At 36.1% G+C, this 24152-nt stretch overlaps 1 protein-coding gene across 5 annotated transcripts in view; it reads left to right on the top strand.

The window, feature by feature from the left end:
- The window catches only part of BDP1 (B double prime 1, subunit of RNA polymerase III transcription initiation factor IIIB), a 98361-nt gene that overhangs the window by 3524 nt on the left and 70685 nt on the right, over positions 1-24152 (top strand). For 4 of the 5 annotated variants that reach the window (XM_019463070.2, XM_019463068.2, XM_019463066.2 and 1 more), the window contains 8 exons: positions 2612-2885; positions 4476-4585; positions 5698-5757; positions 6905-7036; positions 8208-8341; positions 9852-9946; positions 19379-19433; positions 22166-22309. In XM_019463070.2, the coding sequence (XP_019318615.2) occupies positions 2612-2885; positions 4476-4585; positions 5698-5757; positions 6905-7036; positions 8208-8341; positions 9852-9946; positions 19379-19433; positions 22166-22309 (1004 nt within the window). The remainder of the gene's footprint in view (positions 1-2611; positions 2886-4475; positions 4586-5697; positions 5758-6904; positions 7037-8207; positions 8342-9851; positions 9947-19378; positions 19434-22165; positions 22310-24152) is intronic. The other variant, XM_019463069.2, reaches the window with a different exon arrangement.

Here is a 24152-nt window from a genome sequence, read left to right as displayed (position 1 = left end):
GAGGGGCAGGGAGAGAGGGTGACACAGAATCTGAAGCAGGCTCTGAGATGTCAGCCCAGATTCCAACATCCGGCTGGACCTCACAAGTACAGAGCCCAACGCAGGGGCTCGAACTCACAAACCGTGAGATCGTTACCTGAGTGAGCCTAAGTGAGACTCTTAACCGACTTAGCTGCCCAGGCGCCCTAGGATTTTTTTCGTAATTTAACAGTTTATCAGACTTTGCCCAGGCAGAATTTGCTTATCTGTAAAATGGAAATAATACTCTCTGATTTGGAGAGCCAAGTTATTGTGGAGTTTAGAAAAAACTGACAAACTCTTGAATAGGACATGGCAGAATAGTTGTCTACAAAAAGTTATCTTTTTAAAATAAAAGCAATGGTAGTAAATAACAAAGTAGTTAAAATTAAGCCATTTTGGGCTACTAATGGTCTCTGTTTCTGTAATACATATGTGAGGAAACCAATAAAAATGGATCATATTAAATAACAATGAGATGGTGTAAATTCTTTGTATGCTCTAACCAGAAGGTGAACATTTTATCCTTTTCTTTTTGGCCTAACTTCCTCTGTTGGCCTGAACTGGTGCTGGGTATAGGATGTTATTTTGCCAGCTTACTGATACTTAGTAATATCCATGTTTCTTATATGAATATTTTTTCAAAATTACTCCTCAAAAAAGAAATACAAGTAACAGTCACTGTTAATAAAGTTTGCAGAGATCCTGTTAATTACATACAGATGCATGATGATTGATAATTTAATAAATTACTCTGATTCTGTAGTCTTGAGACATTAGAGGTTGGGAATATTTGCTTTCTTAGAGTTGGCATTTAGGGAGTATATTTGATTTTTTTTTTTTTTTTACTATGTGTTTTCTTTCTTTGTGGGTCTTTGCAGCTGTAAAAATCTATAGGGTATATGTTTTGTCCTCAACGATTCAACATAATTGAATGAAATGCACATGATGCATGTATCATTACAAAGCCTGATCTCGGTGTCATAACTTTGGGCCCTATGTTGGGTGTAGAGATTACTAAAAAAAAAAAAAAAAAAAAAAAATTAAAAACATGGAGCTATCCTGCAAATAACCTGGAAAGGTTATTCTATAGGTTTAGGCATTTTCAACTTTTTTTTTTAAAATTTTTTTTTTTTAACGTTTATTTATTTTTGAGACAGAGGATGAACAGGGGAGGGTCAGAGAGAGAGGGAGACACAGAATCGGAAGCAGGCTCCAGGCTCTGAGCCATCAGCCCAGAGCCCGACGCGGGGCTCGAACCCACGGACCGCGAGATTGTGACCTGAGCTGAAGTCGGACGCTTAACCAACTGAGCCACCCAGGCGCCCCAGCATTTTCTACTTTTACATAAAACTAATAACATGAAAAATGTAGACTGCTTTTAATTCTTACACCCTCTCTCTTCTTGACTTAATTTGCTTTCAGGCCATTCCTGAAATGTGTGTATCCAATCTGAACCATATCTAATATGTATTTTGGAGTGACTAAGTACTTTTTTAAGTTAGGAGTTTGATAGCTGTGTAAGTATTCATACCAGACGAAAGAGGAATGATTTCTACCTCAAACAGTATTTGATTTGATTAATGTAGCTCAATGTATATTCTCAAATACTGTAGTAGAGATATTTTAGAAATTTGATGTTTTGTATGTTTGGTTTGACTCCTCTCAGGTTGATAAAGCAATTTATAATTTAGATCAGCTAGGGGGATGTCAATATAGATTATAAACTTAGTTTTTGAAAAAATAATTGTTGGGGCACCTGGGTGGCTCTGTCGGTTAAGCAACCGTCTTCATCTCAGGTCATGATCTCACGGTCCGTGAGTTAGAGCCCCGCATCGGGCTCTGTGCTGACAGCTCAGAGCCTGGAGCCTGCTTCAGATTCTGTATCTCCCTTTCTCTCTGCCCCTCCCCTGCTCTCCCTCTGTCTCTCTCAAAAATTAATAAAGATTAAAAAAAAAAAAACTTAAATAAAAATTGTCAGTTATATAGTGATTCAGAGTAGGGTCATGAAGTTTTAATTTGTAACTTGGCCTTTTGTTTTTCTTGAACGAGTTAGGATGAGCATAAACTTATATGTTCTAATGCACTAAGGGACTTGACGTTTGAAAAAGATCAGCAGTCTTTGTTAGAATTTATGTATCTGTTAAAAATTTTAGTAAAGGGATGCCTGGGTGGCTCAGTCGGTTAAGCGTCCGACTTCGGCTCAGGTCATGATCTTGTGGTTCACGAGTTCGAGCCCCGTGTCAGGCTCTGTGCTGACAGCTCAGAGCCTGGAACCTGCTTTGGATTCTGTGTCTCCCTCTCTATCTGCCCCTCCTCCACTCACACTCTGTCTTTCTCTGTCTCTCAAAATATAAACATTGTCTCTCAATGTTGTCTCTCAAAATAAACATTAAAAAAAATTAAAAAAAAATAAAAATTTTAGTAAACAAAATTTTTATTGGAATCTGTCATGAATAATGTATATCTCAAGTCGTTGATTGTTTTAATAATGAGATTTTACTGGTTTAGATTTTTGCCGGGCTAGTTTTTAAAACTAGAATATGAAAGATCCATGGTGTCCTTTTTTTTTTTTTTTTTTAAATTTTGACAGTGATGAAAAGACTGACAATGAAAATTATGTTGAAGAATCCAGTAAGTCTTCCTCTGCTGTTTCACAGAGAAGAAAGCGAATATCAAGTACTACTCTGGTTAAGCCTGGTGTCAGTGTTCCTTCAGAATCTCATCCCTTATCTACAGTTAATCAAGAAGTTCCACAGCCAAAGCCTATTTCAACAAAAGAGAAACAGCCATGTTCAGACAGATACCGAATATATAAAGCCCAGAAACTAAGAGAAATGTTAAAAGAAGAATTGAGAAAGGAGAAGGTAAGGGAGAAAAATCACATTTGACTGTTCCTACTAGGTTTCTGTTTTTATGTTAGGCATCATTTGGAGGATTAATATCTGTAGTATTTAATGGAGCATAACCAGTTAATGTTCCTTATTTTAATAGAAGATCCCCTTTTGTGAACTGAATGATTAATAAGCGCGATGGACTTAATAAGCTATTTTTTCTGCTATGTTAATTTTTATATTCATCTATATCTTTGATTTTGGTGAAGGCCAAAAATAGAAGGTCTGTTTCTACACACATAGAAAATATACAAAGCATATTTATAAAATAAACTTTAAGTATCATTTTTCGTTACATGAATAGCATTCATTTGAATTAAGACAGATATACTTATTTGAGCAAAATGAATTGGTAATATTTTATAAATTGACAGTATGGAAATTATAAATGGGAAAAATTTGCATTTATGTGTATAGTAAAGCTCATCTTTTTAATCTTGACGATCGATTATTTTTCCAAGATTGCACTGTACCAATAGTGAAGCATGTAAGCTCTGCAGTTAGATATTTAAGATTTGAATCTTAGAGTCATCCCTTAGTATGTGTCGTTGGGCAATTTAATTGATTTTTCTGTCTGTATCCTCATTTGCAAAATAAGAGTGATGATAGTATATATCTCATTGGAGGGTTGTAAAGATTGGATGAGTAAATATATGTAAAACACATTAAGACTAGTGCCTGGCAAACAGAAGGAGCTTAACAAATGTCGGCTTTTATTATTACAAAATCCCCTTGTTAATTCAGAGGAAGGCACTTAGCATGAGTATGGTGCTTTATATTATTTAATTCTATCATCTTTGTGTAGTAGATACCGCTGTTTTATGCAGGTGGAAACAAGTTTAGAGAAGTTATTTGCTTTGTATCACATATCAGTGGGATTTGAATCTATATTGTTTAAAATCTAGGTCTCTAAAGATGTTCTATAGAATCTGCTTAGGTAGATTTATTTTCAGGAATTAAAAAATTAAACATTTGCTTTAAGAATTTTGTAAAATTCACAGAAATCTAGTTCATTACAGGGTAAACAAAAACTATGTATTTATAAATTCTTCGCAAACTATTATAGTTAGAAGGCACTAGTAAGTATGATTTTATATGTTGAGCTTTTATCCAGACCTAGACACTTTAGTTTTTAAAATCCCTTGATGTGCTACACTGTTTAAGAATGCAGTTTATGGGGCGCCTGGGTGGCTCAGTCGGTTGGGCGGCCGACTTCGGCTCAGGTCACGATCTCGCGGTCCGTGAGTTCGAGCCCCGCGTTGGGCTCTGTGCTGACAGCTCGGAGCCTGGAGCCTGTTTCAGATTCTGTGTCTCCCTCTCTCTGACCCTCCCCCATTCGTGCTCTGTCTCTCCGTCTCAAAAATAAATAAAAACGTTAAAAAAAAAAAAAAAAAAAGAATGCAGTTTATGAAGTTTGTCCTAAAATTGGGAAAAATCGTGGTAAGAATAATACTAAATCACTTGCAATGAATATAAGAGTGGGATATACCTTTGAATATAGTACATGTGAAATTCTACATTTATAAAAGAAAAGTGGATCTTTGTGTGTGTTTGTGTGTCCAGAAACAATGGAAAAACAAATATGCCATAAATGAAAGTCAGAAGCCACCAGATCGTTCAAAAATGACTATGAGAGATTTCATATATTACCTGCCAGATAATAATCCAATGACGTAAGTAAATTTTTCTTGTCCTTTCTTTGGGTATGTTGTGAGTTAAGTATCACTTAGAGTACAAGTTCGTGTTTTCCAAAAGTATGTTGACAAAACTTATAGCAAATACGATGTTTTTTCGATAGAATTTTTAAACAACATTTAGTTGTATTTCAGGTAACTGCTTTCTTGGGATGGTGCCCTTTACCTCTGAAATTAAAAATAAGTTTCCTTTATTTTATTTTATTTTATTTTATTTTTAACATTTATTTATTTTTGAGACAGAGAGAGAGCATGAATGGGGGAGGGGCAGAGAGAGAGGGAGACACAGAATCGAAAGCAGGCTCCAGGCTCTGAGCCATCAGCCCAGAGCCCAACGCGGGGCTCGAACTCACAGACCGCGAGATCGTGACCTGAGCTGAAGTCCGATGCTTAACCGACTGAGCCACCCAGGCGCCCCAAAAATAAGTTTCCTTTCTTACATTACCAAAATGTTACAAAACTAAACAACTTTAATCAATACTGCAGTTTGTGTTTCTTGTACACTATACCCTGATTCTAAAGGAACACTGTAATTTTTATGCTCTACCTCCTAATTATTTATAGTAGATATTATTTATCTTCTAAGAACAAAGCTTCTTTAGTAAAGTTAGCCTGAGGAGGCAGATGGTTTATAATAAATCTCATTGTTATGTTGTTGATGGTTTAGCAGGTGGATGCAGGAGTGTAGCTTTTTTCAGGTTTACCAGGTCTTTGGCTTGCTGCCGAAGGGCCAGAAGCCTAGGTGGTAAGTTGTTTGACATATAGAATTTGGAGATAAGCCATGTAGGTTGCTTCAGACATGAGGACTGGGAGAGCCTCCCTTCACTAAGGAATTAGAGAGTCAAAACGTTCCTACCTAGGGCATAGCAGGTTTATATTTGATGACAAGGTTTTTGACTGAGAAATTGACTCTTGGGCCACACCGTTATTAATAATAGTGTTATGGTTTATCATATAAAAAAAATGCAAGTTAAAATAATTTCCTTCTTGCCAACGGGTAGAATTAACAAGATATATATTGTTCATTTAAAAATATTTTTTATATTAAATATTAAATTGTCTCACATTTAAAAACGTTTGTTGTTTATTAGTTCTTCACTGGAACAAGAAAAGAAAACTGAAAAATCATTGACACCAGTCCAGACAAGAGAGTAAGCATTTTATCTTAGTGTTTTTTTAAAATAAGTTTTTTGATGGGTACAGTTTTAAAAAAAAGAAATCAAATGATGCTTTTTGTTATAGTCAAATTGCATGTGATAGGAATGTTTAGATAGAATCACTAGCAAGAATAAAACTTACTGTCTGATTTAAGAGTCTCATGCTCTACCGACTGAGCTAGCCGGGCATGTCTGATTTAAATCAAAATGTAAGGCGGCCCATACTGTGTATTATATATGGAAATGGCCAATGGTGTTATTTTAACGAAACCTTATATTTTATTTTTATTTATTTTTAAAATATTGTTTTCTTTAATATTTATTAATTTATTTTGAGAGACAGAGTACGTGTTCATGATTGCGGGGGGAGAGGGGCAGAGAGGAAAGAGAATCCCAAGCAGGTATTCCCAGAACTATCAGCATGGGGCTCCATCTCCACAAACTGTTAGGTCATGACCTGAGCTGAAATGTTGGATGCTCAACAGATTGAGCAACCCAGGGACCCCTCAACTGAAGCTTTTAGAATTAAAAAGGATTTTGTTTTGTTTTAGAATAGCATAATAAAACAGTACAAAAATCAAATGGAACAAAAGTATACCGAGAAGTCTTCCAACTCTGTTTTTCTGTCATCTGGTTCTGCTGCCTGAAGGCAACAATTGTTACCAATTTTTTAATGTATCCTTCTAATTCTATTCTGTGTCTAAACAAATAAACGTGTATATATTTTTCTTTTTCTTTCCCTTTTATAGTTTTTAAAATAAATTTTTTTAATGCTTTTATTTATTTTTGAGAGAGAGACAGAGTGCAGGCAGGCAAGGGGCAGAGAGAGGGAGTCATAGAATCCGAAGCGTGCTCCAGGCTCTGAGTTGTCAGCGCAGAGCCCGATGTAGGGCTTGAACCCACAAACCACAAGATCATGACCTGAACTGAAGTCGGATGCTTAACTGACTGAGCCACCCAGGCACCCCATAGTCGGGGAAATTCTTATAACCACGTCCTTAACGTGTAGTATCTTTACTTAGGGTATAGGGAAAATTGGAAATCAAATGAAGGTTGGATTCGAAGTAATTTATTTCAGAAGTTGATAGTACTCAGGAGATCCTTCTCCTGGATATATGAATTAAGCTATCTTTACATTCGGTAGGCAAGAAGGTAAAAGTACTCCTGATGCTGAAGGTCATGAAGAAGTAGAAGAAGAAGTGGATGACGGGCCATTGCTGGTTCCTCGAGTAAAAGTGGCAGAAGATGGTTCCATTATTTTGGATGAAGAAAGGTAAGTTAAAAAAAAAAAAAAAAAAAAGAGATTGTGGTTTCAAACATAAGAACAAATGTGCTTTGTCTAATGAGAGAGATTGAATTTCTGCATCATTCATGGTTACCTGACCATATAAACACTGATGCTTATATTTTTTAATGCATGTTATAAATAGAAAGATGAGTTAGATTCATTTGTAATTTTTAGCAATTTTTATGCTGTGTTTTTTATAAGAAGATGGTACTGCTGATTCGTCATCCATTAACCTTCCACAATTGTTTTACTAACTTTACTGGTAATTGGGATGAGCTCCACTAATTATATGCTGGTCTCTACTGATGATACATTTCAAAAATTGGCTCAGTCTTGAAGTCAAAATTCAGGTTTTCTTATTATTAACTAATACCATATTTTGGTGTGTGGTTATAACTAATGAAAATGCAACAAATGAATCAGGTTTAATCAGGGTTAATATTCTATATAACTTTTGTTATGACAAGGTTTAAATTCACTTTGTAGTTTCTCAGTTATAATATTAAATTTTTCAAATTTGGCATTGTGGAATTTGTTGTTTGTCCAAAGTGTGTTTTTTAAAAAAGAAGATAAATTCACGAGTAACTAAATATAAAAGAGGGATGTAAAGTAGTCTGACAGTTCAGTATAAAAATCTTTTTATAGCCTATAAAATTCTACGATAATGAAACATAAATGCAGTACTTTTAATAATTGTGTGTTTTTTGCCATTATTTTGTGATGATCATTTTACTGGTCATTAAATAGTTAAAAGCATTGTACTGCTTTGTTTACAGGAATGTAGAACAAAAACTATGAGATGCTTATGTTTCTCATCTTGGGTTTAGTATGATAAGGTAATATGTGTTAAATGTAGGGGACATACAGAAGTCAATAAAATTTAAGTAATTTTTTGGTGGCGCAAAGATAATGTGTAAATTTTATATTGCTATTAACGATTTCAGAAGAATGTTGGCATTTAATTTTATTACTTGGCAATCACATTTTAAGTGAAAATTAACAGAATCTTGGAAAACATGCATACCTCAAGTATATATTATTATACTTTTGTTCCGATTCTGTCATGGCACATTTCAAAATATAACTATTCAAATATCATGTATTATTTTCTTTCTTGTTCTAAGTGCAAATCTATTTAAAAGTGTGTCTCTTTCAGTTTAACTGTAGAAGTTTTAAGGACAAAAGGCCCCTGTGTTGTTGAGGAAAATGATCCCATATTTGAGCGTGGTTCTACAACTACATATTCCAGCTTTAGGAAAAACTATTATTCTAAACCATGGTCAAATAAAGGTAACTAATTTTCATTTTAAATGTTGTGGATATTTATTTGAAGTAAAGTGAATTATTTTCTGTAAGTAAATAAAATGAAAACCGTGTTATTTTCTGTCTAGCTAATTTTATTGGAACTGACCTCTGCATCCCTTCCCCCCCTCCCCCCCTCCCCCGCCACTTATTATGGAACTCCATCTCTGGCTTTATCTTAGTGATCTTTTTAGGAATTAGCATTATGGTAATTTGGGCTAGAGTAGTCCTCTCTGTCAAATCCCTGTATAAAAAATAACATGGAAAACTATTAATATTTCTAATACTCATAATAATGTTCTACCTTAGATACTATTGTATAATAGAGTTTCTAAGGGTCAAAATTGTGCTGTTAAAAAGCATATACTACTTTTTTTTAAGTTTATTTGTTAATTTTGAGAGAGTTAGTGCAAGCAGGGGAAGGGTAAAGAGAGAGGGAGAGAGCGAGAATACCAAGTAGGCTCTGCATTGTCAGCATGGAGGCTGATACAGGGCTTGAATTCATGAACCGTGAGATCAGGACCTGAGCCAAAATCAAGAGTTGGTCACTTAACCGACCGAGCCACCCAGGTGCCTGAAGCTTATAATACCTTTTGAATGGTATCACTTATTCTTATAAAAAATAATGCAGGTTGTTTTTGGGGAAAAAATGAAACAGAGTAATTCAGGACAACAACAAAGATTCTATACTTTCCTCCTCTGTATTCCCCAATCCTATTTTATTGAGGTTACTTCTTTTAATAGTTTGTGTTGTTTTGGTTACTTTCTTTCACATACTACTTAGTGCACCTTAGTTGCTTATGTTAAAGCGGTAATATAGTGGCTGTGACTGATGGTTTTCTTAAGAACACTTTGAGACCAGATAGGCAGAATGTTGTTTTCTTCTTCTTCCTCTTCTCTTTCCCCTTCTTCCTCCTTCCTCTTTCTTCTCTTCTTCCTCTTCTTTCTCTCCTTCTTCTTCCTTCTCTCCTTCCTCTTCCTTCTCTCCTTCCTCTTCCTTCTCTCCTTCCTCTTCCTTCTCTCCTTCCTCTTCCTTCTCTCCTTCCTCTTCCTTCTCTCCTTCCTCTTCCTTCTCTCCTTCCTCTTCCTTCTCTCCTTCCTCTTCCTTCTCTCCTTCCTCTTCCTTCTCTCCTTCCTCTTCCTTCTCTCCTTCCTCTTCCTTCTCTCCTTCCTCTTCCTTCTCTCCTTCCTCTTCCTTCTCTCCTTCCTCTTCCTTCTCTCCTTCCTCTTCCCCTTCTCTTCCCTGTCTTCCTAATTTTAGCTTCTTGGTATGAGTTTATAAATTTCTTATGTTTCTGTATAAAAGTTTAGACATTATTTTAGATGCATGAAGTTCTTAGCAATAAAATTGACTAAAGATTTCCTGGCCTTTAATAAAAGACTATTAGATACTCTCAAATTTATTTTTAACTCAAAATATATACTTCATGTAAGATTTTTTTTTCCTCTGAAATATTGGGATTAATTTTCATTCTTTCTAAATCTTTTATTTTTACAGAAACAGATATGTTTTTTTTAGCCATCAGCATGGTAGGAACTGACTTTTCTATGATTGGACAGCTTTTTCCTCACAGAGCAAGGATAGAAATTAAGGTAAAGTAAACCCAATACATTTGTTGATTGGAAAAGGACCAAAAATTACTAATACTATTTTTTTAACTTTTGTTTAAATCTCAGTTCATCCTTATTCATTACTAGTTTTGAGTACATGTGTCCTTTTTTACAGGTCAGAAAGTAATGCAGTATTACTGAGTTCTAATATGAGTACAATCTCGTTACCTTTAGTGTATTATCTATGTCTTGCTCACTTCTAGAATGGATTTTAGGGAGTACCCATAAAACCACTGAATCTAAGATAAAAGAAGCATTATGTAACGAAGAGGGAAGAATAAATGTATCAGAATACGTATTTGGATTAAGGGTAGCTTTTGAACAGAGTGTATTGCTTAATTTCCTAGGAAGGCATGAAGAGAGGCATGCTAAATTAGATAATTCCCATGATCTGATCTAACTGTTGCTTTCTTAGACTACCTTAACTTTGTGGACAGGGCCACTATTAACAAGAGCAGTGATGTAAATTAGTGCTTTACTATGCCTAACAGAGTGAGTAGTGTTCTCTGTTTTATTTTTCCCTTTGTGAGAAACTTAGTTACAAGTTTCCTGGGATGGAGTACATATGAGTGCACACTATGTTGGCCGTCATGCATTTTCAATTAAAAAAATTTTTTTTAATATTTATTTCTGAGACAGATACAGAACATGAGTGGGGGAGGGGCAGATAGGGAGAGGAAGACAGAATCCGAAGCAGGCTCCAGGCTCTGAGCTGTCAGCACAGAGCCCAACACGGGGCTCGAACTCACAAACCATGAGATCATGACCTGAGTTGCAGTCGTTTGCTCAACTGACTGAGCCACCCCGGCGGCCCTATGCGTTTTCAATATATTGTGAGCTCTTTTTTTATTAAAAAAATTTTTTTTTAATTTTTTATTTTATTTTTGAGAGGGAGAGACACACAGTGAGAGCAGGGGAGGGGCAAGAGAGAGATAGAGACAGAATCTGAAGCAGGCTCCAGGCTCTGAGCTGTCAGCACAGAACATGACATGGGGCTTGAACTCACAGACTACAAGACCATGACCTCAGCCGAAGTCAGACACTCAACCGACTGAGCCACCCAGGCACTCCTATAGTGAGCTCTTTATTCAACCATGGGTTTTTTTTCCTTCATTAATTAAACTATCAGGAAAGACAGATGTTTTGTTCTTGTGCTACCCTAGGCATGGATCCATCACCTGGGGACCATTATATGGTGTAATGGTTATTCTATTTCTGCAAAAGAAGAATTGTTTATATTATCTATGTTCCTTTTCTAATGTTGATCTTTGATATAAGGAGAAGAAAACGTTAAAGTATGTGAAGGCTAGAAATTGTCTAGGGGAGCTCTCTGATCTGAGTAATTAATGATAAATTTGTCACTAAACTATTTCTCCCCAAAATTGTTTAGACTCCTCCCCTAAGTTTAATGTAGTTCTAACAAATCTTTGGGCAAAATTTAGAAAAGTGAAAATTTAGACTAGTGGATTGTATTGGTTTTCAAATATCAAACCAGACTTGTGCTATTCTTTCTGATGTTGGATTTTATTATATTTTCTTGAAAAAATTTTTTTTTTTTTTAAGGTCATAGAGAGTGCATGCACGTGAGCCAGGGAGGGGCAGAGAGAGACGTGATCAGGGGATCTGAGGGAGGCTCTGTGCTGACAGCAGCCAGCCTGATGGAGGATTCAGACTAATGAATTTATGAACGATGAGGTCACGATCTGAGCCAAAGCTAGATGCTCAACTGACTGAGTCACCCAGGTGCCCCTCTTGAGGATTTTTTGCATCTTTGTTCATGAGGGATATTTTGAATATTTATTTATTATTGATTTATTTTTGAGAGAGGAGGGGGCAGCGAGAGAGAGGGAGAGAGAGAATCCCAAGCAGGCTCTGCACTGTTAGCACAGAGCTTAATGCGGGGCTGGAACTCATGACTGAAATGATCTGAGCTGAAATCAAGAGTTGGACACTTAACCAACTCAACCAGCCAGTCGCCCTATGAAGGATATTTTACAACTTTCTTTTAATGCCTTTATCATATTTTGGTACCAGGATTATGCTGGTTATAGAAAATGAGTTGGACAGTGTTTTTGTCTTTTTTTTTTCTTTTATCTGAATGAATTTAAGATTAATACTATTTCTCCTTTAGTGTTCAATAGAATTCAACAGTGAAAACCTTCAGACCTGTAATTTTCTTTGAGGAAGGATTTTAAGTTCAGTTTCTTTAATACATATAGGTATATTCAGATACTCAGTTTTTTTCTTGTCAGTTTTGATGCTAAGTTGTTGAATTTATAGGCATGAAGTTTTCATACTGTTCAGTAATCATTTTAATTTTTATAGGATATTTCTCTTTGATAATTGACGTTTTCCTTCTTTTTTTTTCTTTGTCTTGCTAAGGGTATTTTGACTTCCCCAAATCTTTCTAATGAACCAACCTGTAGTTACAAGTTTTTAATTGTGGATTTTCATTTTTTTAACTCTTCAACATTTACTTCTATTTATTCTGCCTTTAATTATATTCTTCTTAAGATGAAAATTTTGAACATTGACTTTTAGTACTTTTTTTCTAATTAGACATTTAAAGCTATACATTTTCATCTGAGTCCTGCTTCAACTGCATTTCATAAATTTTGATAGGTTGCTTTCAGTGTTTCTCAGTTAAAAATATTTTCTACATATAGTTCTGTTATTTAGAAGTGTGCTTAATTTCCAAATATTTGGGACATTGATAAATATTTTACTGTTTTGTAATTGTTTTATTCCATTGTGAACATCAAATATATAAGCTGTAAGATTTCAGTCTTTCTGAAATTTAATGAGATTTATTTTAAAAACATGTTATATTCATCTTGGTCAGTATTTCTGGTGCACTTGAAATGAGTGTATACTCTGTTGTTGGATATGTTGTCTAGTTCTAGTAGTTAACGATGCAAAGAATTGACATCTGCCTTCATGGTCATAGATTCGCCTCTTTCTGTGTTTTTATATTCAGTTTTTGACATATATTGACTTTCTTGTGTCATTCACTTTTGGGCACAGTAATGGGTACATTCACTTTTAGTGTGCTGCTAAATTGATCATACAGCAATTGTCTTTTCTGATTTATATCACTTAGTATAATGCTTTCAGTGTCCATTCATGATATTGCAAATGGGAAAATTTCTTCTTTATGGCTGGATAATATTTCTGTACACATATACACACACATAGGTACCACATTTTTTCTTTTTTTTTGTGCTTTGCTTTTATAATTTTTATTTTTAATTTACGTCCAAGTTAGTATATAGTGCAACATTGATTTCAGGGCTAGATTCCTTATTGCCCATTACCCATTTAGACCATCTCCTCTCCCACAATTCTTCCAGTAACTCTCTGTTTGTTCTCCGTATTTAAGAGTCTCTTCTATTTTGTCCCCCTCCCATTTTTATATTATTTTGTTTCCCTTCCCTTATGTTCATCTGTTTTGTATCTTAAAGTCCTCATGTGAGTGGAGTCATATGGTATTTGTCTTTCTCTGACTAATTTTGCTTAGCATAATACCCTCCAGTTCCATCCACATAGTTGTAAATGGCAAGATTACGTTTGTTTTGATTGCCGAGTAATGCTCCGTTGTGTGTGTGTGTGTGTGTGTGTGTGTGTGTGTGTGTGTGTGTGTGTACATACCACATCTTCTTTATCCATTTATCCGTTGTTGGACATTTGGGCTCTTTCCATACTTTGGCTATTGTTGCTAGCGCTGCTATAAACATTGGGGTGAATGTGCCCCTTCGAAATAGCATACCTGTATCCCTTAGGTAAATATCTAGTAGTGCAGTTGCTGGGTCGTAGTATAGTTCTATTTTTAATTTTTTGAGGACCCTCCATACTGTGATCCAGAGTGGCTGTACCAATTTGCATTCCTGCCAGCAGTGCAAAAGAGATCCTCTTTCTCCGCATCCTCTCCAACATTTGTTGTTGTGTGAGTTGTTAATGTTAGCTATTCTGACAGGTGTGAGGTGATATCTCATTGTGGTTTTGATTTGTATTTCCCTGATGATGAGTGATGTGGAGCATTTTTGCATGTGTTGGTTAGCTATCTGGGTGTCTTCATTGGAGAAATGTCTATTCATGTCTTTTGCCCATTTCTTCCCGTGACTATTTGTTTTTTGGGTGTTGAGTTTGATAAGTTCTTTATAGATTTTGGATACTAACCCTTTATCTGCTTTGTCGTTTGCAAATATCTTCTCCCATTCCATCAGTTGCCTTTTAGTTTTGCTGATTGTTTCCTTTGCTGTGCAGAAGCTTTTTATTTTGATGGGGTCCCAATAGTTTATTTTTGCTTTTGTTTCTCTTGCCTCTGGAGATGTGTTGAGTAAGAAGTTGCTATGGCCGAGGTCAGGAGGTTTTTGCCTGCTTTCTCCTCGAGGATTTTGGTGGCTTCCTGTCTTCCAGTTAGGTCTTTCATCCATTTTGAGTTTATTTTTGTGTATGGTGTGGAAAGTGGTCCAGGTTCCTTTTTCTGCATATTGTTGTCCAATTTTCCCAGCACCATTTGCTGAAGAGACTGTCTTTATTCCATTGGATATTCTTTACTGCTTTGTCAAAGATTACTTGGTCATACATTTGTGGGTTTATTTCTGGATTCTCTATTCTGTTCCATTACTCTGTTTTTGTGCCAGTGCCACATTTTCTTTATTCATTTCTCACTGGACACTTAGATTGTCTTGGCTGCAGTGAACAATGCTGCACTGAACTTGGGGATACATACATCTTTTCAAGATAGTGATTTTGTTTCCTTCAGGTAAATATGCAGAAGTAGAATTGCTAGATCATGTGATAATTTTATTTTTTAATATTTTTGAGCAACATCCATACTGTATTCTATAGTAGCTGCAGTAATTTATCCAGTCTGACACTCTTTGAGTTTAATTTTATTATAGGTTGTATTTCTGAGAGAGACCAATTCATGGTCATTGAATTCTTACGTTGACCCTGATTTAAAAAAAAAAAAAAAAGATAAAATGTCTGTTGTACATTTCCATGTAATAATTTAGTTCATTTACCTTTAATGTAATAACTGATATGACTGGGTTCAAGTCTATCACCTCACTATTTTCCGCTTACCCATCTGTTTTTTATTCCTCATTTCCTGCCTTCTTTTGGGTTATTCAGATAAATCTTAGTATTCTTTCTTATTTTCTTTATTGTACCATTTTACTCTTTACACTTCATACTCCATATGTAATAATCTCTTACAAGTATATTCCATCTACCCTTCATCCTTTGTGTAATTATATATTTCACTTTTACATACTGTAATCCAATTTTACATCAAACTTATTTTAGCTTATAGTCTTTTGTCTTTATTTATTTTATTTTTAATGTTTATTATTTTTGAGACGGGTGGGAGGGGAGTGAGGGAGGTAGACACAGAATCGAAAACAGGCTCAAGGCTCTAAGCTGTCAGCCCCCATTGTCTTGTCTTTAAAAGAAATTGAGTAGAAAAGTAGAAAAAAGAAACTAGCCTTAATATTTAGCCACCATTTTCAATGCTTTTCATTTCTTCGTGTAGGTTTGGATAGGAGATTTACTGTTGAAAAATTCTCTCAGCTTTGATTTATCTGAAAGTCTATTTCACCTTTTTGTTTTTTTTTGTTGGATATGCAAGTGGTTTGATAGGTTTTCCTTTCAGTGTTTTAAAATTGTCATTCTCTTGCCCATTGGCCTCCAGTGTTTTTGATGATAAGTCAGTCATATTTTTTGTTTTTATTCCCCTGTATGTGATAAATTGTTTTTCTCTATTTTTGAGAGTTTTTAACTCTGGTGTTCAGCAGTAGGGTTATGATTTTCGTATGGATAGTTTCTTTTCAATATTTTTTCTACTTTGTCCTTTTCCTCTGGAACTCCACTTATGTCTATTAGCTTGCATAACATTATACTTCAAGTTAAAGCTCTGTTCTTTTTTTTTCCTAATCTTTTTTTCTCTATATCACTTGGTTAGTTTCCATTACTGTGTTCACAGGTTCACCCTGTCTTCTGCTGTCTTCGGTCTGCAGATATGCCCATTCAGTGAATGTTTCATTTCTCATGTTACATATTTTTCATTTCTTTAATTTCCACGTGGTTATTTTTCTTAGTTTCCTTTCTTCTGAGATTTCCCTGTTGATTCCGTATTTTTCTTTAAATCATTGAACATATTTATAACATGTTTTAACTTTCTTGTTTGTTAATTTCAGCATTTAGATCATGTTGAGATCTGTTTCTGTTGACTATTTTTTTGTGCATCACATTTTCTTGTCTTCTCATGTCTTATGGAGTTTTGTTTTGTTTTGTTTTTTAAGTTTATTTGGAGAGAGCACATGTGTGTTAGCGGGAGGGGCAGAGAGAATGGGAGAGAGAGAATATACAGAGCCTGACATGGGGCTTGAACTCCTGAACCATGAGATCATGACCTGGGCCAGAACCAAGAACCAGATGCTTAAGTAGCTGAGCCTCCCAGGCGTCCCTTGTGGAGGTTTTTTAAAAGATTTTTTTTTTTTTAATGTTTATTTTTGAGAGAGAGCATGTGCGTGAGCGAGAGTAGGGGAGGGGCAGAGAAAGAGGGAGATACGGAATTCGAAGCAGGCTCCAGGCTCCAAGCTGTCAGCATAGAGCCTGATGTGGGGCTCAAACTCACAAACCACGAGATCATGACCCAAGCTGAAGTCGGACGCTTAACTGAACTACCTAGGCGCCCCATGGATTTTTTTTAAACTGAGTACTGGACATTGTGGATGATATGTTTGATAGTGTCTAGATTATGTTTGTTGGTTTCTTTCCTTTAAAGAGTATTAAGTTCTAAAAGGCAGTTAATATTCTCTCAACTCTCCTTGTTATTGTCAAGGCTTGATTTTAGGCTTTATTAAGGCAAATCTAGGCTAATCCTTTTTCTAGGTTTTTTATCTGAACCATAGAAAATCCTTTGAATTAGTTTTCTAAGTTCTCTGAGGACCATCATATTAGTACTATTCGAGATGCACAGAAGAGATGGTATAATTCATTACATACCGTGAGTGCTTTAGGGCATTAGAATTTAATTCTCATGCTAGAGCCCTGAGTGAGAAAGCCTGCTCTAAGACTGTGGTCCTTATCTCGAAGCGGTGGCTTTTCTGGTGTCTAAAGTAAATGTTTGGGTATTAACTAAGTCTTTCCTTTTGTGAGGGCTAGAATTCTGTCAGCTTGCTCTGTTAAGTAACTTCTAGTATCTTTCTTTTCTCGTTCCAGGAGTAGTTGTTTTCTGCTAGGCCTTAGGCTATTGGTATGTGGAACCCAGATATAGATCAAGTACCCATGGAATACTTCCACTAAGCTTGTGAGACTCCTTTTTATATAGCTGTCTTCTCTCTACAACCCCTAAATATTCTCTAGCTCTTGAGAGCTCTGCTCTCTTTGGGCTTTATCTCCTCTTCATTGTTTAGGGAATTTAGCCCAGAGAGCCATGGTGATCATGGGTACATCTTAGATGTTTCCATTCTATCCAGAAATGTGAGGTTGTAGTTTTACTCTTGCTGTTGTCCATTGTTTGCAAACAGTTGATTGATTTATTTTGTTCAGTAGTAAAGTTATTTTTGGTGTGGTTGGATGTGTTGAGTAAGCCTGTAACCAGTTACTTCATCAGAGTCAGTGGTGGAAATTATGGGATTTATTTTACAATCATGGAATTTAGTTTGCAGTAGTTCCTGCCTATAAATTCAAGGAATAATATCAATACATTCTTTACAAATGTTTTAAATTGTTCTGAATTATGTTCCTCATTAGGTAAAATATGGTATAGTATTGTTTTAGAATTGAATAATGCCTAAAGCTTATTGGCATTTCTCTTAGGATGTTCAATTTAGTGGTTATATAGCCTCTCATTTTTATGGAGGTAACTTTTGAGGAGATGTTTAAAGAATAATATGATCTTTATGGGAGAAAGATAATGATCCTTGAAAACTTAAGTGTTATTTACTTGGGAATGAGTTTTATGAAGAAAATAAAGACTGGAAAAAAAAGGATAAGCTGTAGATGAAAAGATGTTGAAGGCCTATGAAGTTTTTAAAATATGGGCAAGGCTCACCTAAAGAGTTTAAAGATGCATGTGCCCTTGAATGATAAACAGTAAGGAAAGCAAGATAGAGCTTTAAATAAAGTCAGGTCAGTGGTTAGGTTCTTTCAGAGGGAAGAAGGGGGCCATGAAGCGCTTCTTTGTTTTGTGATTTTCTCTATTTTTTCTCAATAAAAAGTTTGATTTTTGTATTTTCAATAAAAGCTTTTAGACTGATCTATAAAAGGGAGAGATTGGTGATTATGCCCTCTCCCAGAATGTAATTGCATGATTAGATAATCTTACAAACAAGCTTATACCCTCACACTTCCTAATGACCTTAGTTAGGATGGATTGAACCTTAAACTTTAACCATCTCCATCTTAATGGAGGTAATCTGGAGTACGACAGGGAATGATGATCTCTGCTGCTCAGAAAAGCATGAAGAAATGTGCCTTAATATAAAGAAGTCTCTCTCTTTTTTTTTTAAACGTTTGTTTAATTTTGAGAGAGCGTGCACACACATGTAAGCGAGGGAGGGGCAGAGAGAGAAGGGGACAGAGAACCAAATGGGTCCTGTGCTAATGGCAGAGAGCCCAATGCGGGGCTTGAAGTCCCTAACCCTGAGATCATGACCTGAGCCAATGTTGGATGCTTAACCGACTAAGCCACCCAGGTGCCCCAATATGAAGAAGATTCTAAAGATAAACTTGGCCTGACTCAAAAATTTGTTTTCTCACAGTCTCTCTTCTGTGCCATAAAAAACATGAGAATAGTAATATAAGATGTTTAACTTGATATGAATATATTAGTTTTTAAAGAGTTAATATTGGTTAGCTTAATTGACTACAGTTTGATTTGTTACCAAGCTAGTTAACTTTTTTCTATCCTCTGTAACTCTAGCTTCCATTGCTGATTTATGCTGTTGATTACAAAGAGGTTCAGGGAGCTCAGTGTAGATCATCATCTCTTTTTAAAAAGCTGAAGGTTTAAGTAGCTTGCCTGTTGGCAAAGATGTTATGTACAAGAGAATCATTTGTTATAAGAATTTTTTAAATTTTTGTTTTAGAGAGAGAGTGTACAAGCAGGGGGGAGGGGCAGAGGAAGAGAGAGAGAGAGAGAGAGAGAGAGAGAGAGAGAGAGAGAGAGAGACAGGCAGACAGAGAATCCCAAGCAGGCTCCATGCTTCGTGTGAAGCCTGACTCAGGACTTGAGCCCATGACCCTGGGATCATGACCAGAGCCGAAATCAAGAGGCAGACACTCAACCAACTGAGCCACCCAGGCACCCCAGAAGTTTTATTTTAATGCTTATTTTTTAACTGTAATCTTCACTTTTTTAATAGGATAAAATTACTGTAGGTTTTTGTTTTCTTCTGTTAACAGAATAAATTTAAACGTGAAGAGAAAACAAATGGATGGAGAATAGACAAAGCCTTCCGTAAGTATTAAGACCTCTTTTATGACATATCACTTGGAGATCTTAAAAAAGGACCAGTTTGGTTCCGGTGTGTTTTAGATTTGTGTTTTCTCTTTATTGTCATAAGAAGAATGAGACTGGACATTTTTCTCTTGAGCAGTGCAGGTCTGGCAGCTGATAACAGATCTATAGACAAGGGATTAGTAAAACATTGAGAAGCAAGTAAGCAGAGTTCTGAGTTCCAGAAGTTATAGAGGGACTGAAGACACCTTTTCTAAGTGTTTTTTTGTTCTGAGTCAACTCTATTCAAGAAGGAATTGTTTCTGGAAGAACTAACAGTATAGATGATTCCTTCCAGCGGCCAGTCATTCATTCAGTTAATAATAGTAAACATCTGAGAGCTGTTTAATGTTCTAGGCATTGAGGATATAATGGTGAACAGAGCAAATGAGAAGTCTGCTTTTAGAGCCTTAAGTCTAATTAGATGTGGAAAAGGATAAAGTCAGTAGTCATGGTTAATTGCAGATAGTGATTAGTTTCTAAGAAGAAAAAAGAGAGTGAAGAGTGGATATGTAGAATTGGTAGTCAGGGAAGTTTTATCTGAAAAGGTGGCGTTTGAATTTATACCTGAAGGGATGATACCTATTTTTCAGCTTTTAAGTAATTGCTTTACTGCAGTTAACATTTTTTCTTTTTGAGTCCAGAGAAGAATATCAAGGGATCTGTACAAAAAAAGCAAAATTAAATGTATTGTTTAAAATAGTACCTGTAGAGACACCTAGCTAGCTCAAACGGAAGAGCATGCAATTTTTGATATTGGGATCAAGCCCCACGTTGAGTGTAGAGATTACTAAAAAAAAAAAAATAACAAACAAGAGTTAAAAAAAACATAAAAATAAACCTATATTCCTTGTCTGGAAGATAATTATCAATGTTTCATGATAAATGTATTCACTGTCCTTTTGCTGTAGTGCTAATCTTAGGAAAAAACCTAAAAAGGGGATTGATGTCATATAGCACGTGTGTTTTACTTTACGAGGAGACCCTGAGATGAGTGGAGTGTACTCACAACGTTGTATTGGGTCTTTAGGGATAGCACTTCCAAAAATAGCTCCTGGAAGATCTGGAGTATTTTAGTCTTAAACTTCTCTCTATTTTGGAGAGGTGGTCATGAAACTGTTGATTATGTTCAGTGCATTATAATCAGGAGAGAATTCATAAATCCATAAAGTCTTCATGGGGTATGGAACCATTGTTAAGACCATTTTAATGGATTATTTTATTTTACTGAAAAAGTTTTTAATGTTTATTCTTGAGAGAGGGAGAGAGGTGCAGAGTGCAAGTCGGGAAGAGCAGAGAGAGAGAGGGAGACACAGAATCCCAAGTAGGGTCCACACTGTCAGGACAGAGCCTGACACGGGGCTCGAACCCACAAACTGAGAGATCCTGACCTGAGCCGAAGTCAGATGCTTAACCGACTCACCACCTAGGTGCCCCTGTAATACACAATTTTATTATTGGCTGATTTGGGTGCTTTGTAGTGGAAAATTACAAAAAATTAAACTGCAATTTTTTTTAGAACTTACATTTTCAGTTTTTCTGAGAATTTTTTTTAAGTTCATTTTTTTATTTTGAAAGAGAGCGTGATCAGGGGAGAGGTGAAGAGAGGTGGCAGGGGAGGATGGTGGAGTAGAGAATCCCAGCAGGCTCTGCACTGTTAGTGTGGAGCCCATTGTGGGGCTCGAACTTAAAAACCTTGAGGTCATGACCTGAGCTGAAATCAAGAGTTGGGCACTTAACCAACTGAGCCACTTAGGCGCCCCATTTTAGTTTTTTAAAATTTAATTTAATGTATTATTATTATTATTTTGATGTTTATTTTTGATAGAGACAGAACACAAGTGGGGGAGGGGCAGAGAGAGGGAGACGCAGAATCCAAAGCAGGCTCCAGGCTCCGAGCTGTCGGCACAGAGCCCGATGTGGGGCTCAAACCCACAAACTGCGAGATCATGACCTGAGCCGAAGTCGGACGCTTAGCCGACTGAGCCACCCAGGTGCCCCCATGGCTCTTTCTGATGTAATGACATTGATGGGTATTTAGTGAGAATGGTCCTGATCAATATTCACTTGCTTCCCTGTTTGCTGATATTTGGAAGATTAAATAGTGAAACGGTTGTGATGAAGAGAGGACATGAGGCTTTGAGGAGTTAGTCATCTGGTCTTTTCTCAAAGTTGATTTGTAATGTACGTACAGTGCAATTTATAGTTTGAGTTTTGACATAGGTTATACTTGTGCAACCACCACCCAAAACAAGGTATGGAATGTTTTCATCGAACAGAAAGGCCCCTGTGTCCCTTTGTAGTCAGTCTCCACAGCTATCCTGATGCAGGGCAACTGCTATTTTCATTTGAATCACCATAGATTAGTTTTGCTTGTTCTAGAACTTCTTACTCATGGAATCATACAGCATGTGCTCTCTTATGTCTGGCTTCTTTCAGTCAACATTTTGAGATTTACCTATAATATTGCTTATATCAGTACATAGTTATTTTTTTGTTTTTTAAACTGATGTAACTTGTTCCTATTTATTGCTCAGTTTTCTTTTGTGAGTCTCTTCTACAGTGACTAGAGTTGGTTATCCATTCTCCTAATAAGCCCATTTGCTTTTGATGTATGGTACTTAACTTGAAAATTCTTTTTCTTTTTTTAAAATATAAACTTGTGGGTTCTTTTTCTCTTTTTTTTTAAACAGAGGAAAAGCGCCCTTTTGACTTCGATTTTTTTGCTCATTTGCTTCAGAAAGTTCTTGCTGAAGAAGAGAAAAGAAAACAAAAATCTGTTAAAAATCAGAGTTCAAAGGAGAAGAAATCTTCTAAACCACGGAAAAATGTAAAAGGTATTTTAAAAGGAAGCATGTTCTATTATTTAATAGTGATACACTTGGAATATTGTCCCTCGAGTCTTTAAGCATTCCTCTGTAGTTCAGGTAGTTGAGATCATCAGGGCATCCGTTTGGGGAGACTTGATTTTTCTTCAGTCTCCCAGTTATCTGGCCTAAAATAGCACTTCCTTTTAAATTAATAATTTGCATGGCTGGGCTATTTGACATCTTTCTTGCTTCTAGAGTGTTGTTGTAGCTAATAAAAGAGCACTGGAATTTGGGGGTGTCATGTTTGGTTACTTATTATCATTTTCCTTTGTAAAACAAACCTGACACAAAGTTCTAATGTTTAAAAAATGGGACTCTGATACTTTTGCTTGTGATTGAATTGCATTGTTTGAGCACAGTTTATTTCTGAGGGTTAGTGTTGATTGGTGCTAGGTAGAAACTTGTATATATGTAGGCATTTCTATTTTTAGGCAAATATTTTCTTGATTATTTGAATTCTGATCTAGGAGGATAATGTTTAGTTACATCAAGTACTTTAAAGAATCGTGGAACTATGGGGAAGTTTATATGTTAGGTTGTTCACATCCCAGACCCTTTCCACATGTTTTAGTCACTTGGAAACAGCCCTGGAGATCTTGTTAACTCTCCCTATGGTCTCACAGTTTAAGTATTCACAGATGTAGGACTCAAACCTAGGGTTGTGAGAGCCTGCTTTGGGGGTCTGCAAGACTAATGCGAGGTTGGATTATTTGCTAGGAGACTCAAAAGATGCAGTGTATGGTTTTACACCAGCTGAGATTTCTTACAGTGAAAGGCTATGGAACAGAATTAGCAAAGGGAGAAGATACATGGCTCAAAGTCTAGGAAAATCCAGGTACAAGCTTACAAGAGTCCTCTCTCCTAGAGTCCCACAGGAAGTGCTTCATTTCTGTAGCAACAAGTTATGATGAGATAGATAAAAAGTTGTCTGCCAGCTTTCTTGTTAGAAACTGAGGGTCCAAGGTTTTTATTGGAGGCTAGCAATGTAGACACCCTCTGCCTGGCACATATCAGAATTTGGAACTCCCAAAATGAAAGCAGTTGTTCAGCATAAATCATATTGTTGGTACAGACATTTTAGGCACACTGAGCCACTTTTGTCAGGCTGGTGTGAATTCTCCCCAAACCTGTGTTTCCAGACACAGCCTAAGGGTCAACATTTTAATCAGGCCTTTCAAGGGATGGCTGTGAGGCCTGCCTGCTGCATTAATTGTCTTCTGCACAGAGCAGTCTAGCATTTCTTTTCTTGGAGCATGATGTTTCTATCTTTTTAAAAATAGTGTTGGTAAGGGGCGCCTGGGTGGCTCAGTCGGTTAAGCATCCGACTTCGGCTCAGGTCACGATCTCGCGGTCCGTGAGTTCGAGCCCCGCGTCAGGCTCTGGGCTGATGGCTCAGAGCCTGGAGCCTGCTTCCGATTCTGTGTCTCCCTCTCTCTCTGCCCCTCCCCCGTTCATGCTCTGTCTCTCTCTGTCTCAAAAATAAATAAAAAACATTAAAAAAAATTAAAAAAAAGTGTTGGTAACTATAAAATTATTACATTTTTTAGTGTGTTTTTTTTTTTTTTTTTTTTTTACTTTTATGGCCCTGGGAAATTAAAATAGATATATTAACATGATTATTATGTTATAGGTCATATCATAAATAACACGTGTTTTATTTAATGTGAGAACTTTTTATAGTTTTTTTATAACAAGTCTCAGAATTTAAAAATTGCTGATTATTATTCTGATAGGAAATCCAGTGTTCTCAGTTGTAAATTCTTGTTTTGACTTTTTTTTTTTAACAAATTAAATGATGTTAATTTTATTA

Source organism: Panthera pardus, unplaced genomic scaffold (assembly GCF_024362965.1).
Source record: "Panthera pardus isolate Hobbes unplaced genomic scaffold, ASM2436296v1 HiC_scaffold_2, whole genome shotgun sequence".
Lineage (NCBI taxonomy): Eukaryota > Metazoa > Chordata > Mammalia > Carnivora > Felidae > Panthera > Panthera pardus.
Note: the sequence above shows the minus strand (reverse complement) of the source record. Positions and strands in the feature narration are given on the sequence as shown.